This window comes from Cydia fagiglandana, chromosome 18 (genome assembly GCF_963556715.1).
Source record: "Cydia fagiglandana chromosome 18, ilCydFagi1.1, whole genome shotgun sequence".
Lineage (NCBI taxonomy): Eukaryota > Metazoa > Arthropoda > Insecta > Lepidoptera > Tortricidae > Cydia > Cydia fagiglandana.
The window spans coordinates 17,512,753-17,533,528 of NC_085949.1; the positions used below are offsets into that span (position 1 = coordinate 17,512,753).

At 38.8% G+C, this 20,776-nt stretch overlaps 1 protein-coding gene across 1 annotated transcript in view; it reads left to right on the forward strand.

The window, feature by feature from the left end:
• Nucleotides 1-20,776, forward strand: part of LOC134673466 (homeobox protein Nkx-2.1-like) — a 44,566-nt gene that overhangs the window by 12,624 nt on the left and 11,166 nt on the right. Inside the window, exons 3-4 of the mRNA XM_063531462.1 lie at nt 11,386-11,534; nt 16,619-16,714. Of these exons, the coding sequence (XP_063387532.1) occupies nt 11,386-11,534; nt 16,619-16,714 (245 nt within the window). The remainder of the gene's footprint in view (nt 1-11,385; nt 11,535-16,618; nt 16,715-20,776) is intronic.

The following is a 20,776-nucleotide window of genomic DNA, read 5'->3' on the forward strand; positions in this document are numbered from 1 at the left end:
CACAATCAATCGGTAATAACTGATAGTGATAATGTAAAAGCGTATTCTTTTGAATACTTAATTTTGTATATTGCCTAAGATTTTTAATCTAGGTTGGATATTAAGTAAAGTATTTCAATAACAAGGTACTTAGAGAACATAAATTAACCGGTTAGTACTTACGTAAGTAATATATTGCTGAAAAAAAAGTTTGCTTACACTTAAGTTAGAATCTGTTGACAACCGTTACATATAATGCATGCTGCATGCCTACCTTTCAAACGTTTCTTCCTAAGATCCTATATACGATAGTTTTACCGTTATCTCAAAATTAGATCACTATTAAAGCAACGATCTAAGATCGGGCAGCTTCCGCGCTCGAGGGGTAACACAATACCCTATTATTCGCTGTTTGTACACGCACAATTTGCCGCGTTTATCCAGGCTGGCAACATCGGGGGGCGTTCGAAATTTAATGCGATTATTATGAACTATCTCCCGCGGTAAAATAATGGGGGATTACAGTTCTTGATGCGTTTTATCACGTCTAATAGACTGCTATCTTGGAAGGGAGTCGTCGTTATTTTATTACTTGTATTTATCCAGGTGCGATTGCTGTCTCAGCTTAAGACATTAACGTAAATATTTTATTGCAACTGGGGGCCGATTTTTGAATTTCGATCGTTCGATTTCGTCATTCGAAAATCGGTAGAAAACGACTAGATGCTAATTTTTGAAATACGAGCGATAGAAATTGGGAATCTAGTGGTATTGACCACTCGTTTTCAATTCTATTAGTAGAATTTAAATGCCTAGTAGTGGAGATATTATTGAACGAAATACACGAAATCGAGTAGTCGAATTTCAAAAAATCGGCCCCCTGCTAGAATGTAATATCGAGAGATGAGAACCAAAACTAATTTATTGCTAAAAAATAATTAACCAAAAATCGCCTTACGTACGGTTCAATATGGCTCTGAGCGGCTACCGCGAAGACCGAAGTTCGCAAATTGCGGGGATCTTTCTCTTTTACTCCAACGAAGGCGTAATTAGAGTGACAGAGAAAAATCCCCGCAATTTGCGAACTTCGATTTTCGCGGTTATAGCCCTGAACTTGTGGTACATAGTAATTAGTGGGTTTTGGTTGTCATCTAACGATGTGACAATGTAAATCGACATCTAATTGATATTCTTATTTTTTCTTAAGTTTTTCTGCATTAAACATCAACGAGCGCACTGTAAATATACATTAAAAAAAACATTTTTTATTAGAGCTCTAAAACATTTGAAAAATGTGTGTATTTTTTTTAATTCACTCAATGCTTTAGGCTGCAAGTAGTCGGACGATAAATATCTTGTAAAATAGGTAGATGACATGATTTGGCTCTACGAATCTGTCAAATGTTATTACGCGCTACAATATACCTACCTATTTTCGTACAATTTAATAATCATCATGTTTGGGTATAAGGAGAAAGTCGTACTAAATCGATCACCCATAGCAGCTAATATTAAATAATATAATAATTTCACTTTCAAAGTGCAGCGTTCGCGAAAGCCATTAGTAGAGAGCAAATATTGAGCGACGCGACGCGTGGCGGCCGCGGGCCGGCGGCCGGTGACGCTGAGAATCGAATTGTCATAGGTTCACTTATTCTAGATAACTTTAGGTTATATAGGTACCTACGTGTTATTTTGGATTGTCCGTTTTGTATGTTTAAATAACTTAATGTATAGTCTGTATCTTTAGGTATCTAAATAAAAGCAAACAAAATCTACCCTCAAATGGCTCCTTAAGCCAAAACAAAAAAAAAAACAACTTTCCTAGTTATGTAAACTACCTATAGAACTTACATTTAAACACAATTATACAACAAATTTAATACAAGTACCTTATAAAATAAATTATCTAAAACTAAACCTATTAACAAAAAAATGAAAATCCCTAAAACCTACCTTCTAAGCCTAGGCCCCTCAGCAAGGTGCCCATCGTACAGGCAGCATTCCCGCGCTGTATAGTGATGGCAATTATTCAATAGTGAGCAAAGAATACAAATGTTAACTACCTATAAAGCTTAAAATATTGCTGAACATATCTAAATATCTTCGTCAAATACATTTTTGCATTTTACTCCCCTTCAACCAATTTCTTGCCTCAAATAAAATATTGCCAACTCCTCGTTCCACATATTTGCCTATTTTGCATTCCTCATTGTTCTGTCTAAAACTGTGCCGTCGGCAGGCAAAGTTGGCAATAGTCCACACATTACGCGGCCCTGTTGACACAACACTCCACCGGCGAAGGGTCTTTCAATAAAATTCCCCATTCTATCTGGACTTGTTGCGGCATTATTCGGCGTCTTGCCCATCTATATCTTATAAATCTTATCGGTATAGATATAGGGACGTTTATGGCACAAATATAATGCTTTGTTAAGCTGTGAATAGACGTTATCGTATATCAGCGATGCGATTGTCGTGCGATTGTCGGTGGGCGTACGCACTGGATTGTTAAATGATTCGTGTCATTAACTGGCGTTGTGATTTATAAACACAATTGTGTAACTATTTATGCGTTGGAATTTAGTGCTTTTTGTGTGATTAGAAATATGTAATCGGTGGAATGCGAAATAATAAATATCAACAAAATATTATGTTATTAAAAATAAACGTAAATGTAAGTACCTTTTATAATATTTCGATCTAACGGTGTATTAACGTTAAAATGCTTTAACACAAATGAAAAAAGCAGAAACGAGATATTTAATTAATTTACCTGCGTGTAATATAAAGGTAAATATCTAGCAGACCGAGCTTTGGCTGAAAACATATACATAAATTCTTAAAAATGCGCGTTTTCCCTGAGATTTTTCGCTCCCGAAATCGTTAGAGCCGTTTCTGAGATCCCCAAAATATATATTATTTATTATACATATAAATTAACAAGAATTGCTCGATTAAAGGTATTAAATATGATATAATTATGTACTTGATCTTTCCTTCTGAACTTTAACAAAGCAAACAAAACAATGTAGGCAATGTTTTAACGCCGTTTCTATCGACATATCTATAAAACAATTTCTTAAGGCTACTTAGCCTTAACATGCTCCAAAAAGTATAAACCTCGAATATACGCTCCAATTTTATGATTCTCGACCCCATTTCATTTTTAAGATGCACACCAAATGGAATACCATCGTTACACATTGACACTTAACTGACGACTTGTGAACCTTATCACCCCGGCATAAAGTCTATCAATGGTCTATTAAGTTGCTATAGTTGAGTCAAACACTCGCTGCACGCAAATACGTAGTGTTTTCTCTGTCACACCTACCTGCGGCGGGCGGTGTCTTGTCTCTTTTTAGGGTTCCGTATCTCAAAAGTTTTCCTTTTGAGAACGGAACCCTTATAGGATCACTTGTGCGTCTGTCTGTCTGTTCGTCTGTCACAGTATATCTTCTCTGAAACTATAGACCAATTAAACTGAAATTTGGTACACATACGTAAATTTGTGACCCAAAGTTGGACAATTGGACATGCAACGTAAACAAATGAATTTTAAACATGGGGGAACTTTTGGGGGGATGAGAAAGTTATAATATAAAATAAAAAATTTCTAACTGTAACTATATTATGTTATATATCAAATAATTCTCATTCTGAGAATTTCTAATGTTTTTTTAATATTTTTAAAATACATAGGTTAGAAGAAAATAGCCAAAAAATGACCATTTCCCCCTTTATCTCCAAAACAACTGGGTCTAAAATTTTGAAAAAATATAGACAAAATAGTTCCTTACCTATAGAATGACAGGAAAACCTATTTAAAATATGCAGTCAAGTGTGAGTCGGACTAATTACTTTGTTACTGATCCGACCCCTACGGGTTTATTAAAGGCAATTCACATATAAAAAACGTTTTCACATATAAAAAATACATTGTTAAAAAATGGTTAATGTACGGAACCCTTGGGATGCGAGTCCAACTCTCACTTGGCCGGTTTTTTACTTGTTTCGGGTGCATTCAGTGTTTAATTCAACTATAGTGCGAGGGTCAAAAGTTATTTTAGTATAGCTGTCCATGTTCTGCGAATGACAGCCCGGTGTCCGCGTGACGGGGGTCCGGTCGAGGCGCATATATTTTGACAACAAATACCGTGGTAATTGAACTGGGGTGACGGGTCCATTACATTCAGTTTGCTGTCACGGTATCGGTTTGATTTGTATCGGAGGTTATATTACATTTATGCTAAAAATATCTGCATTTAAGTACCTTAATGAAAAACTAACAAAATGATAATAAAAAAAACCGGGCAAGTGCGAGTCGGACTCGCGCACGAAGGGTTCCGTACCATAATGCAAAAAAAAAACAAAAAAAAACGGTCACCCATCCAAGTACTGACCACTCCCGACGTTGCTTAACTTTGGCCAAAAATCACGTTTGTTGTATGGGAGCCCCATTTAAATCTTTATTTTATTCTGTTTTTAGTATTTGTTGTTATAGCGGCAACAGAAATACATCATCTGTGAAAATTTCAACTGTCTAGCTATCACGGTTCGTGAGATACAGCCTGGTGACAGACGGACGGACGGACGGACGGACAGCGAAGTCTTAGTAATAGGGTCCCGTTTTACCCTTTGGGTACGGAACCCTAACAACATAAAAATTAAAACTAAAATTTAACACATCTTAAATTAACTTATAGGTAAAAAATGCTCCCCAGGTCACCTTCGTTTGTTATGGTGCCCAGGAGGCTGCCAGCGTTTTCTTTTTGGATGTCCAGGCTTATTCTCTGGCCGAGGTAGCTGCCAGCCCTCTGGTCACCTGTGGTGTCGATGAGACGCTGGGACATTTCCTTAAATAAGGCTTTTGCGCTAGGCCCAAAACTTAATGAGTGCACTTTTTTTACAATTAATCAAGGAGAATATGAAGTCTGTGTCGTTAATATAAAGTTTATATTATTATTCGAACTTTAAGTACCACATCAAAATCACTATACCTATTACCTACTTGATTTTTGAAGTCCAAATTGACCTCTAGGTAACAAAAGGTAGATCACAACATTCACAACGCTCTAATATATCATGCAAATTCCCTTGTTGATAACTCAAAGGATCTACGTAGCTACAATCATAAAATTAAAAAATAAGTTAGATACCTTACCTTAGACTTAGGCACAGTCAAGTGTAAAAATATGGGTGTAGACAACTTACTCAAAAATATGTTCCATAGTTCTTAATTCACTGACATAAGAGCTATGGGACATATTTTTGAAATGACTCGTGCACCCATATTGTGTATATTTATACATGGTGTGTCTGACCATGGGGCTTTAAATCCAGGGCTTGATTTTATTCGCTAAACTGTGCTACTTTTACGATGGCACCAACCCCGAAATCCCAATTTTTTTTACTTTTTCATACATTTTGGCTGATCAGATGTCGACGTTTTCTATGGAAAAGCCAAAAACTTTCACCGATTTTAGGGTTGGTGCCATAGTAAAAGTAGCTCAGTTTAGCGAGTAGAATCGAGCCCTGGATTTAAAGCCCCATGGTCAGACACACACTGTATATTTACTTACTATTCTAAAGAAAATTACTTTTAAGTTTATTTTTTTAGGTTCCTAGATTACCTACCATGTACCTACCTGTAATATAATTTTGCTACACATGAATTCCTGTGAATTCAATTCAATTAAAAAAAAAACAAGAAATAACTTATCAGCCTTAAGCAACATCGTTTAAGACCAGTAAGGACAGGTCACAGTCACAAATCTAACATCAAAGTGTAGCCGGATCATCCGGCGTGTGCGTCCGGCCGCAGGGCGTGAAATTGGCCTGCCCCTGACACCCGTGTAATATAATTATACTGCCCATTCCGATGCTAAATTATGGAAGGTGGCTTAGTTACTTGGGGTCCAAGTTACGGCTAGTTTACGGTTCGATTGCGATGAGATGGACAGCTTTAATCAGCTAGGTTACTCACTTGAATATCAAAATAAAAAAAAAATAAGAATACCAAAAATAAAAATATCTCATAGCTAAGGGAGCTTAAGACTTTTTTGATATTTCGCACTTGTCCGGCTGTTTTAGAAAAGGCATTGATACCTACGATTGATTGTTAACCTTTTCGAGGCCGTGTCAAACACAAATTAAGCTGTCACTCAGACGCCACGTCACCGAAGCGTCAAAACTGAAATTGAACTTTTTGCATATGTACGTAGGTCTATGTTGCTCTGTGGTCTGTGACCGATTAATCAGTCTTTGGCGTTAAACCTGCGGTGCGGATATATCGGTCGTTGGCGTCCAAAAAGTTAAGTAACCGAATCGCTACTGAATGCAATAACATTTAAATAATTATTATACTACAATTTGGCACTCAAGGTCTATTCAAAACGTGTTAAATAAACATTGCATATATCAAGGTTGTGGTATTTATACGAATAAATCAAACCACTTTTATATTTTGATCATTGAATGTGACACTCTAGGCCGTGAGACAAATTTGAAGTGGCATCGTTGCTACACTGACAATTGCATGTCACTTGTGGACAAGTCACTGACAGTGACAACTGCCGTTTTGCCGTGTCGACCAATTTTTGTTTAGTTTAAAGTTTATATCGTTATTTGTTTTACAAGGGGGCAAAGTTGTTGTTTAACCGCTCGTGCCAATATTGATACCCGAGCAAGCGAAAGATTCTTCGAGAAATGGAATCTTGAGCGTTGCGAGGGTTTTAAAGCACGAGGGTAAAACTAAATTTGCCCCCAAGTGAAACACAAAATTTTTCACCACACCAACCCGAAGCAAATATTAAATGTAAAATATCAAACAAAATCAAACCAAATCATATCCAAATGAATGATATTAAACATTTATCATCCAAAATCATCATTTGAAAGTCAATTCTACCAGCAAAGATAAGTAAACAACTCAAAAATTGCATTTGATTACTTTGCCTCACATGTGAATAAAATGCAATTTTGCTATCAGTGTTTGAAGTGCAAAGTAAGCCTTTCCGTGCTGGTGTGGTGAAAAATACATATGTATATTAGTCTGTAAGGTATTTGTAATATGCAGACATCGTAGGTACATTTTCCAGCATTTTTGGTGCAGCGGAGTGGTGTAAACGGAATTGGTAGGTATAAATAATTTTAACCCTATAATTATTAGTTCGCGTTAATTACGTTAATATTAACCTTAATTTACCATTTCGGTTGAAATGATCTATACCAATTCCGTTAATACCACTCTGCTGCACCAAAAATGCTGGTAAATGTACGGTCATTGGTAATATGGGCCTTGTTGCCTGGTTTAAATTTCTAAATAAATAAAATAAAATAAATAAAATAAATGTGATATTTTAATTTGTTTTTATCAAGTAGAAACACTACCTACCTACTATATAAATTATAAACTGAAATAAATGTCATATACTACGAAAAAGTAACCAAGGCCTCCAGTGCCCCAGGCTGGAATCGAACCAGCGTCCTTTGCTATCGCGACAGTACAGAGGGGCTACCGCGAAAACCGAAATTCGCAAATTTATTTATTTATTTATTTTATTTATTTGGAGAACCAACAGCTATGACAATACCATAGAAATTATAGTGGATACAGAAAGCCAATTATAGGAACTCACAGGTAGTAACATAATACTAAACTAACAGGTACTACTTATACTAAGGTTATGGTTAAGGTTAAGGTTAAGGTTAGGTTGGTTAATTGCGGGGATCTTTCTCTTTTACTCCAATGAAGGCGTAATTGGAGTGACAGAGAAAAATGCCCGCAATTTGGAACTTCGATTTTCGCGGTTATAGCCCAGTACAGTCAATACGTCTTCTCATTTTCATTCGCCTTAGTAATTCACCTATTCTCGATGTGTTTTTGTTTATCGATCGAGTAGTACCGTTTGCTAGTTTTCGACTGCATCATCACATGAGCTTCATGTTAGCATATTATAAACAGTTAGTATACAAACTCAAAATCCGTAATTCAAAATTCGTGAATTTTTAGGGTTCCGTACCCAAAGGGTAAAACGGGACCCTATTACTAAGACTTCGCTGTCCGTCCATCCGTGCGTCCGTCCGTCCGTCCGTCTGTCACCAGGCTGTATCTCACGAACCGTGATAGCTAGACAGTTGAAATTTTCACAGATGATGTATTTCTGTTGCCGCTATAACAACAAATACTAAAAACAGAATAAAATAAAGATTTAAATGGGGCTCCCATACAACAAACGTGATTTTTGACCAAAGTTAAGCAACGTCGGGAGTGGTCAGTACTTGGATGGGTGACCGTTTTTTTTTTTGCTTTTTTTTTGTTTTTTTTTTTTTTTGCGCTATGGTACGGAACCCTTCGTGCGCGAGTCCGACTCGCACTTGCCCGGTTTTTTTTGTTGTTAGAGATTTAATAAGTAGTAAAAGTTCCTCCATTCACTATTGGCAACGTTTTGTTCTAGTACCAATTCAGTCTATTAAGGAAGGTCACCGACCGACAATTACCAAATCGAGCTCGCCTCATACCGTTTAGGGAGCCCCCAAATTGTCCAATAGTGACGCCATCATCATCATCATCATCATATCAGCCGTTTATCGCCCACTGCTGAGCATAAGCCTCTCTTTGAGTACGCCACTTATCCCGGTCCTGAGGCAATCTCATCCAGAAGTGACCCGCAATCTTCCGGATGTCGTCCACCGAACGACCCAACAAAATCAGCAATAGTAGCAGTATCTACTGTCCCAACAGTTAATAATAATATTTTTTAGTTAAAAAGAAATGGAAAATTAGGCTGTCAAAAACTTGATAAGGTCGACTCCAATTAAAATAGTTGTTATGGTTTTGATACGACCGGCGACCTTAGCGATCTTGGTGATCTAGAGCTCGTTTTTCCTAGGATAGCGGTGCCATCATATAGCGGCCGACTCCATACAAAATAATACGACTAAATATGGATGTCGTAGTATTTTGTATGGAGACGGTCGCTATATAACGGCACCGCTATCCAAGGAAACCAGAGCATAACTAACAACGTGAGTGTACCACCAGAACCACGGGAAACAGTTCAAAATGTTGATCTGAGTCGGTACGGGCTTACATTAGTTTGTAACAGCTGGTGCTACGCGGCTACGCCGTAGGCGGTCTACGGCGTAGCACCTTGTCTAGTTTAGTGGCCCTATTTTGACTGTCCTAATTTAGTACTAGGCATTGTATGCATGTTAGGTAGTTATTGGCAAGATAAGTAGGTAAGCTAAATTTTAGCTCCATCAGGCATCAGGTACGTTCCAAGTTCTTGTTAAAAAAGTCAATATGATATTAGTTTGTAATTATTCTTAATATTGGCACTCGAACGTTGCGTATTGCGTTTAATAATATAAATTTAATTTTATTAATAAAAAAAATCAATTGAAATGAATAACTTACGTTGAGATATTAATAATAAATCAAACAATTTCAAATTTCTAATTCTACTCCTAATCAAAGGACCAACAAATAAAAACTTGTATATATAATATCTACATAAAACTTACAGATAGCGGACAGGCAAGTACTCTAGTGTCATTAGGGAACGGCACTTAATGCTGAGATTTACCCGCGACATAATTAATATTTTACCTTTCGCTTTACCCCCAGCGGTTGGGAGGGGTTGGGGGGGAGTGGAGGGAAGCTACAATTATTGCATTTGGAAAATTATCAACTTAAGGAATTTGTAGAATTGCGAGCATTTGTGTAATAATGGCGCAATTAGAGAGGGGCGGTGGTGGAGTTTTTGGAAACATCTTTTATTTTTTAAGGAATATGTATAAAGATTGAAAATCTATAAATAATTGAAGTTCGCCTGAAGTAGTAGTTTTTTTAACAGTAGGTACTCTAGATTCAAATTTAATAAATTAGAAAAAATATACTGTAACGTACGTTACGTGTACGTACGTGTGTATAAAACTCAATATAAATGATAAAATAATTAATAGCCTAATAAAAACATAAACACCTTAATAATATTACTTACTTACTGGGTTGGCGCGATGATCCAAAATGAGTCTTGGCCTCCAACACAAGAGCACGCCACTTTGATCGGTCCAGAGCGGTGTCCCGCCAGCTTTCGCCGACGCCGAGCTCACGGAGATTTGTCTCCACTCTATATGCCCAACGGTATTTAGGATGACCAGTTGGTCGACCCTTTTGGCTGCCCGATCTTCACCCATCCTTTCGAGGTGGCCAAGCCAGCGAAGACGATGCGCTTTGATTTCATCTATTATATAACACTTACCTAAAATACACTAAAATAAAAATAGATATAGGTGTAGTGTTTTAAGTATATTTAGGTATTTACTTCTTGCCTTACCCACATAAGCCATTGTGATATTTGAGATATTTTGTGTGCCTAATTTACGTAGCAACATAAATTATCCTCTAAAACTTGTGTAATGACTCATGAATTTATGGTTTGGGCGGAGGTACCAAATTAAGAATAGGTTCAATCCTGACTTTTCCAGTTTCTTATTTAGTCAGCTTCTGAAATCATCAAAATCACATGAGTTCGTTTTGATTAATGGTTTACGTTTAGAAAGCATACCTAAATTTCATCGTATGTCCTCACAGAAAACTCATTTCCTTAGAAACAAAATTAAAAACTTGGGGGACGTTTTTTATTTATAGGCTTTTTATTTTAAGTTTATTTAGTTTAGAGATAGTTTGTATTATTATTTGTAAGCTAATTTAATGTTTTCGATTAATTAAAGGATGTTTTTAAGTAATAAAAAAAAAGCCAAATAATTGCTTTGATATAAAAATAACTCTGTTCCCTGCCCTGGTTTTTATCAAGATATTTTCCTTGTAGTATACCAGCCTAATGACGGGGGGAGAAACGAATTTTCTGTACAAAAACAGAATATTGTCTGTGAATATTGCCACTCCTTTCAAGGCCTCATTTGAGCTAGCAATACGCAATACACTTAACTACATAACTTTGATGGCCGCTGTCTGTTCTTATCTTAGTGATACCCGCAGTCAGTAGTAGTGAAACTACTACTAGTAATAGAATCACTTCTTTGGTGATATTTAGGTACCTTATTCATTTACATACACGATCAGTGATACTATTAAACGAAATTAATAACTAGCTTAAATCTAAGCCATTTCTTCTTAGTGCAGTGGTAACGAGTACAATAAATAGTAACACTGAAACTATTTAGAATTTTTATGCTATAATGTTCCTTTTCTTGTCCTCTAGTCAACCTCTGATTTCTATATTGAATTGTAAAAACTTTTATAACATTTACCTTTATCGATTTGGCATAAGAACATACTAATTAGGTATGGGGATTTAACTGTTACACTTTTTCAAGTTGGCCTTGGTTAGTCGGGGGTGGCTCTGTGTGTGCGTATCTGAGCGGCTGCTTTAGTTTCCAGGCTGATGACGTCCACGTCGGGCGGCATGGGGCACGTCAACAACATGGGAGGCCTAGCCGCGTGCGCCGGCCCCGACGCCAAGCCCATGCAGTTCCCTCTTGCGCAGAGGAGGAAGCGGAGAGTGCTGTTCACGCAGGCCCAGGTGAGTGACACGTCAACAACATGGGAGGCCTAGCCACGTGCGCCGGCCCCGACGCCAAGCCCATGCAGTTTCCTCTCGCGCAGAGGAGGAAGCGGAGAGTGCTGTTCACGCAGGCCCAGGTGAGTGACACGTCAACAACATGGGGGGCCAAGCCGCGTGCGCCGGCCCCGACGCCAAGCCCATGCAGTTCCCTCTCGCGCAGAGGAGGAAGCGGAGAGTGCTGTTCACGCAGGCCCAGGTGAGTGACATGTCAACAACATGGGAGGCCTAGCCGAGTGCGCCGACCCCGACGCCAAGCCCATGTAGTTCCCTCTCACGCATAGGAGGAAGCGGAGAGTGCTATTCACGCAGGCCCAGGTGAGTGACATGTCAACAACATGGGAGGCCTAGCCGAGTGCGCCGACCCCGACGCCAAGCCCATGCAGTTCCCTCTCGCGCAGAGGAGGAAGCGGAGAGTGCTGTTCACGCAGGCCCAGGTGAGTGACACGTCAACAACATGGGAGGCCTAGCCGCGTGCGCCGGCCCCGACGCCAAGCCCATGCAGTTTCCTCTCGCGCAGAGGAGGAAGCGGAGAGTGCTGTTCACGCAGGCCCAGGTGAGTGACACGTCAACAACATGGGAGGCCTAGCCGCGTGCGCCGGCCCCGACGCCAAGCCCATGCAGTTCCCTCTCGCGCAGAGGAGGAAGCGGAGAGTGCTGTTCACGCAGGCCCAGGTGAGTGACATGTCAACAACATGGGAGGCCTAGCCGAGTGCGCCGACCCCGACGCCAAGCCCATGTAGTTACCTCTCGCGCAGAGGAGGAAGCGGAGAGTGCTGTTCACACAGGCCCAGGTGAGTGACATGTCAACAACATGGGAGGCCTAGCCGAGTGCGCCGACCCCGACGCCAAGCCCATGCAGTTCCCTCTCGCGCAGAGGAGGAAGCGGAGAGTGCTGTTCACGCAGGCCCAGGTGAGTGACACGTCAACAACATGGGAGGCCTAGCCGCGTGCGCCGGCCCCGACGCCAAGCCCATGCAGTTCCCTCTCGCGCAGAGGAGGAAGCGGAGAGTGCTGTTCACGCAAGCTCAAGTTAGGCTAAGTATAATATTTATGCAGCTCCATGATAACTTTTTCAATTGAGCTATGTGTGATGCGGAAAATGGCGAGAAATCGTACGGCAAGCAAAATCTGTGTCTGATGTCAGCACTGACCAACGTAACCCAAAGACGAAATTATGTAGACAAAAAGCAATAAATGTAGGCATATTTTTTTGTATATCTGTTGACTCGTATATCTCTAGCTTTTATTCGTTTCCCCACCGGTCGCCCTCGGGACGATATTTGGTGATCATTTTGCAAATAAACACGGGGCTATCGTTTGCGATTGGGGGGGTCTGAGGCGACTGCGCGAAATTATTTTTCCGCGTATTCGTCCGTAGCTATTTTTAAATATAAAGTTGTAAAGCAGGCCACTGACGAGCCTTCCACATGGATGCCGTTACAATGGATTCATCCAAATGGACGGCATCCTAATATTAAATGTTGTACGTTTTTTACATTCACGGACCGATTTTGGATTGCAGCCACGCTATTTGGACTGTTGGAAGGCTCGTCAGTGGCCACCTTAAAATAAGATTAATAATTTTTCCTTTTGTATGGCTGTGGGGATACACAGCAAGTGCTATAGAGCCTGAGTTTCTGATTGAACCCGCATTAAAAGGGTCCACTGCTTAACGGGCAGTACCCTTTTTTATCAACACAAGCTCTGAACTGTAGGAGTAAATTAAATTTGATTCAAAATACAAATTTTGAAACAATTACATTGTATTAATTATTTAGTATTTACGTTACAATTACTGGTACAACAACAATCAAGGAGAGCTGTTCTAAAAAATATCGTAGCTTTCTTACATTTTTTTTAATGTTATGATATTCTTTTCTTTGCACGATGGTTAGGTAAAGATAAATAACTGATGGTTAAAATGTACCTACAACTAAAACGCAATGTACAAAACTCGTCATCTAACTTCTGTTTCTTATCTAGGTAGTCATTTGCCTATAAACCGATCGTGTGGCCCAATTTATAAAGTAACTAAGGTGTATTCGGGTAATACCGAATTTCGGATAATTCCGAAATTCAGATGAAAATCACCCTTAATGCCATCATAATAATAGTCTCATTTCGGAATTATCCGACAGTTTTCGACATTCGGAATTACCCGAGTAAACCTTATATACTTTTCAACTAAAAAAGTAGCTTAAATTGAATTTGAAACACCAATATTCGTTAGAAAAGTTATAATTGGCACAGAAAAGTGAAACAGAGTGAATGATTGACGTCGGCGTCGTATTGATTGCGAGTGGGCGACGGCGACGGGGCAACTCAATCGTACTTTATTGCCAACAGAGTGCTTCATCTCGAGCTGATGTGATCACTGGGAATATGATTTACTATTTTATACTAAGTAAGTAATGAACTGCAAGTTCAGTTTAGTACGGTAATAGTAAATATACAACATCCCTTGTGATATTAGCCTGTTACCGTACCTAGTATTTCAGTAAATCCGGGAGTGTTGACGACCCTTCAAAAATTTGTACGATTTATTTTTAAGTCACTATTTAAAGTCTGCAGATACTTATATAGTCTCAAATGTAATTATGAAACAGAAGAAAAGCCGTTATATACTTCTAACAAAATTTATGACACTATAGAAATGTTTAATGCTTACATGATTAGGTACCTAAGTGTAGAAAAGAGTACATTTAGCCCCCATTCGCACGAGAGCTTTTTCAACGCGCGTTAAAAAAGCTCTTGAATCTGTTCGCACTCTAAATTCGATTTAACGACCAAGGCTTAAAGTCGGAAAACCAACAACTTTTGATAAAAAGCGCCACCGCTTTCGTGTAAATAGATACATGGTTATCCATTTGTGTCATTCATACGCTTTTTTAACGCGCGTTGAAAAAGCTCCCGTGTGAATGGGGGCTTAAGATTTAGCAAGCAAGGTTTAGATAAAGTAAGCCACCCGGCCGCCCTCCGCGACGCGACTGTACGGTATCAAGGCCCGGATTGAGTTATTGTTCCTTTCTGTTGGCTATTTTAACTTTCAAACAAAACATTATTTTACTGACCTATTTTATCTAAATTGTATTGAGATTAAATTGCCATTGGTATCAAAATGCCTTATTATTGGTCTTTCAAAAATATTTTATACTTAGCTGCTTAAAATTTATATCTACTAGAACAGGCTGTACAGTAGATAAAGAACGAGAAGATGGTGTTATCTTCATTATAAGTAGCTGCGGCCCGTTTCTTTTTAAATTGTTTTTCGTCTGTTAAACCTGAGCGTGTACTGTCAAACAAAAACATCTACCGCGTTGAGTCACAACCGATTATTTCAACTATCTACTTATAATGTAGTCCATAAAATGGGGTGAGTAGGGTCAAAACTGAAATTCAAACCTCGATAACATTTGATTTTTACATATGAAAACTGAATGGTGTATATAATAAGTGTTCCGGACGTTTGTATTTTAGTTTTTATTTTATTTTGGGTAGTTCCATTTAATAACTATGACGATAAAGAGGAAAACCCTCCTCACCCCGTAGTGCCTCGTATTTGGGGTGAGAGGGGTTTTCATACAAAGGTGATTTTGGAAGATTGTTGGATCGATTTTTTTTATTATGCGTATTACTATAGCTCCATTTTAAATTGGAATACATTATTTTTGTAGCAGTAGCCTTAAAATCCCTTCTCACCCCCCTCTCAAACCTTCTCTCCCCCTTCATAACCCACCTCTAGGCCTAAAAACACGCTTCCACATAAAGTAGGCCGTCGGACCTAACTCTCAAATGTAAATTTCACCGGCAACATTGGCTCAAAAAACCAGCGCAATCAAACTCCCGCCATTATATAAATCCAAATTACTTTAACGTATAAAGCCATTTAATTGCGCCCCTCCCCCGCCGCCCAGATCCGGCCCCGCCCAGCTGAACGTATAGTATAGGTACTTATATATTAGTATCACGGCGTGGGTAGTATAATTAATTCTATCCCGTGGCCCGTACACTATTTTCGGACGCGTATGGTAGGAGAGTTTGTCCTTTTTGCAGAACAAATGTGATCGAAGAATTTACTAAGAAGAGCTAACAAAATTGAGCTGAGAGAAATTCTTAATCGCTGACAACCGTTGAGAAGCTAATTTTACGGTTTAAGTTACGTATTTTTTAGTCACTCGCGTGACTGGCTTCGGAGAGCCTAGGGTAACATTCCATTTCCAACGACAGCTGCACTACTGTCAATTTTACTATGGAAATTGACAATGACAGCGACGCGTTCAGTACCGGTACTGCAGCTGCGGTTAGAAATGGAATGTTACCATAAAACTAGCTTAATGTTAGTATGACTCACGACAGTTTAAATTCGATAACCGTTGAGTAGTTAAAAATTGCATTTTACAAATTGGAAAAACGGCATAAGAACATACAAATAAGTGAGTTTAAAGGATGCTCAGCAAGCGGTCAGCTAGCTATCGTATTTTATAATCCGAAAATGCCCCTATAGGTACGATAGAAAACGTCATACCGGCTACTTGGTACTTTTAACCTGATTTTATGTAGGTAGGCACTTAAACATAATATATTTAGGTATTTATACCGGGTGTGGCCTACAATATGAGCAAAAAATTAAACCGTAGGCTGTACTCATCATACTGATACTGACCAACATTTGTTCAGCGACTTTTAAAAATAACTTTCAGTTTGATTTTTAATACACTTTAAATTTTATTCTAAGACGCAATGTATTGCGAATTTTGTTGTTTAAGGCGTGACAAGCAACGTCAATCACAATGATAATGGCGTAGCGATGGCGTCCATTGAAGATAATATTTATTTTGTATGAAAAATAGGGAGTCTAAATACTTCATAATTTTTAAAAGTTGTTGAAGAAAAGTGTCACCGTTTGAGGAGTACAATCTATGTTTTAATTATTTGCTTGTGTTACAGGCCACACCCGGTATAATGTAAAGTTTGAGAAGTAGAATTCGACTGATGCGGTATATTGCTGTGTTGAAGAATATGAACGCTAGTGTATTTTGCAGGTGTACGAATTGGAGCGAAGGTTTAAGCAGCAGAAGTACCTGTCGGCGCCCGAGCGGGAGCACCTCGCCTCGCTCATACACCTCACGCCGACGCAGGTCAGTCACCATATAACCATGTACTTACTTATAGTAGTTTGTAGGCTTATACATATACCTACATACAACAAAAGTTGCTATCCGTTTGGGTGTGGGAGCGGATGGGATTTGAAATATCTAGTTATTTACGATACAAGTGCGGAAAAGAGGAAATTCGAAACGAGTGGCGATAAATCAAAACACGATCGAAGGGAGTGTTACTGTTTTAAATCGACACGAGAGAAAAAACACGATAACATTAATAGATTCAAAGACTAGTAGATTAGTTTCCAATATCCATAATAAAACCAAAACAGATTACCTACCTATCTAACAGTATAGGATCATGCTAGGTGATCCTAATTACGCTTGACGCGACTTGACGCAACGCGATGCACAGGCCTGCATGCGACGACCTACTTAATGCAGTGACAATACCTACGCGTTATGCCGCGAATAGACCAAGTAATGTCATTAGCACCAAAATTGATACCCCCTATATCTATCTATCATTAGCCTATAGAACCATGCTAGGATTGCTAGGTGATTGTAATTACGCTTGACGCGCACAAAGCACAGGCCTACGCGACGACCAATTAATGGAGTGACAATACCTACGCGTTATGCCGCGAATAGACCAAGTAATGTCATTAGAACCAAAATTGATACCCCCTATATCTATTTATCATTAGCCTATAGAACCATGCTAGGATTGCTAGGTGATTGTAATTACGCTTGACGCGCACAAAGCACAGGCCTACGCGACGACCAATTAATGCAGTGACAATACCTACGCGTTATGCCGCGAATAGACCAAGTAATGACATTAGAACCAAAATTGATACCCTCCCTATATCTATCTATCATTAGGTACCTATAGAACCATGCTAGGATTGCTACGTGATCGTAATTACGCTTGACGCGCATAATGCACAGGCCTACGCGACGACCAATTAATGCAGTGACAATACCTACGCGTTATGCCGCGAATAGACCAAGTAATGACATTAGAACCAAAATTGATACCCTCCCTATATCTATCTATCATTAGGTACCTATAGAACCATGCTAGGATTGCTACGTGATCGTAATTACGCTTGACGCGCATAATGCACAGGCCTACGCGACGACCAATTCATGCAGTGACAATACCTACGCGTTATGCCGCGAATAGACCAAGTAATGACATTAGAACCAAAATTGATACCGTGCCTATATCTATCTATCATTAGGTACCTATAGAACCATGCTAGTATTGCTAGGTGATCGTAATTACGCTTGACGCGCACAATGCACAGGCCTGCGCGCGACGACCAATTAATGCAGCGACAATACGCATTATGCCGCGATTAGCGCCGCCATTGTCGCCGCGGATGCCGGTGACACCCTCAAAATGGAGATTATTCATGGATGTTTGGCGCCCTTTGTATATATCGTGTGATTCTTGTCGCTAGGCCGCCAGTTTGATGAGATCTCGAGTCGTATGTATTGATGTTAGGCCAACTTTTTCTAGTAAAACTTTCAAGAAAAGAGTAGGTATACTCCCATCTTAAACACTGGCAACACACTTACAGACCCTCCGATGTTACGGGTGTCCATGGGCGTCTTACCCGTAACATTATAACCTTAAATTGAGCGAAATTATGGGATCACTTTGTAGGTCCTTTTCCAAACAGAACGAGAGTTCAGATTTATCAAGAAACATAATATTACTTAGGTAGGTACATAAAAAAACATTTTTTAGTTTGATTTTTTTCCAACAATATGTACCTACTTATTTTCTTTCTTCAAAATGATGTCATGTATTTATCAGGTTCGCGTGCATTTCGGTCGTATTTTCACCCTTGTACGTACCATCACGGTCCGCGATTGTTGCGCCATTTATGGTCCTAACTAAATTGGTTGTTCAATACTTACGCTATAGAATTTCCAATTTAGCAAGAACCCTAAATGGCATAACAATCCCATGTGGTGACTGTACTTGGCGCAAGGACGAATGAGAACAAACTGACATACCGTCGCATAGGTACCGTCGACGTCAAATATATGTTTAAACTTTTGCACCTTACTCCTTTGTAATAAGGCGAAACATGTAAACATATCTTTGACGTCGACTGATACCTAATTTAGATGTCGTTTTGATGTCAAAATGTAAGTTTCAATTGTTACGTTTAAAAAGGGTCAAAATATACTGGTTTGTCTGAGCCGATCGTCGATGGGAACACACAGCGCGAGTTTATGAAATTTATATTGACACGCGGAGATTATCGAGTCTTTGTTATGAAGGATTTGAATTTGCGAATGTGGGAACGCGGGGCGCGTGCCGCTGACAGACATTAATAACAACACATACCTACATACATATACCAGGCAAAAATATGCTGAATAGAAATGGGGCGAAAAATGAATCATATGTGTACTCTGTGATTAGAGATTTTTCGATGTTGGCCAAAGCTACAGCGAAGAGACATACTTATAACATGTGAAAATACGTACACATAATTATACTTATATATAATTTCTATTGAAATTACAGGTTATAAATAACCAGGAGCTCTATTCTGACGTAAGAATTTGTTATGGTTTTGATACGACATAATACATCGCTCAAGCTTATTTGGTGTATGCGAAATGAAGCGAAAGTCGTGCGCGAGTTGTTGCCAGTCACCAAAATGTCGTATCACAAATATTTCAAAACCATAACATACTTATAAATTGAAATAAATGTCATACTTATACTAAGAAAAAGTCACCAAGGCCTCCAGTGCCCCAGGCTGGAATCGAACCAGCGTCCTCTGCTATCGCGGTAGGTGCCTATATATAACATACTTATCATATTGTAATCTTAATTGGGCTCAAGATTATAAACGGCCATTATATCATTAATATTTCTGTATTTATAATAATCTGAATGGATATGTATCGCTGCCGCTAGAAATACATAGTTCTCGGTTGTTATTTTCATTATTGTTTTATGATTATCAGCGCCGTTTCTTAGCATATTTTAAAACAGTTTAAAGCCAAACAATCGTCAATTAGTTAATTACTATAACACAATCCAATACTCGATCTGACCACGAGCATATTGCACAAATCTTGTGGAGTGTCTGTGCCCGGCGGGCATAAATCACAGCTCCATTACAACATTCGATACACTCCCCCGTTGGGGCGCCTCGGGCTACTGTTATACTGCTACCGAGTGGTAAACCTGCTACGCGAATGCCGTGATAAATGAATAAATATATATGTGAAATACAATAGCATAATACCGTAAAACGGGGTGAGTAGGTTTCGCGGGGAGAGTTGGGTTATGAATGGGGAGAGAAGGTTTGAGAGGGGGGTGAGAAGGGATTTTAAGGCTACTGCTACAAAAATAATGTATTCCAATTTAAAATGAGGCTATAGTAATACGCATAATAAAAAAAATCGATCTAACAACCTTCCAAAATCACCTTTGTATTTATTATTTATTTATTTATTTCAAAAGAAGTTAAACAGCATAACAGTAAAAATACCAAACCACTGCTAACTTAAATATTAAAAAAGAACAAGAATACAATATGTATACAATTCAACACAAGTTACAAAGACATAAATTAACACATTTTAAACAGTAGAAGGACGTGCATCCATCTTCTCACAGAACCTCAAACAGTGAATGTACAATTGTATGAACTTGTATGTACAATTGTATGAATTGTATGTACATTGAACAATTGTATGAAAAACCCTCTCACCCCAAATACGAAGCACTACGGGGTGAGGTGGGTTTTCCTCTTTATCGTCAAAGTTATGAAATGAAACTACCCAAAATAAACTACAAACTAAAATACAAACGTCCGAACCACTTATTACCATTCACCATTCAGTTTTCACACGTAAAAATAAATTTTTATCGAGGTTTGAAAGTCAAATTTTACCCAACTTACCCCATTTTACGGTACTTAGGGCAAATTTTTTATTTATGTTTTAGTGTTTTTATTATGTTGTAAAAATGTTATTAAATAAAAATACATAAAAATGGCATAGATGGCCATATTGCCCATGTTATAGATTAGGCTGCTAGAGGTTAGGTTCAAATTA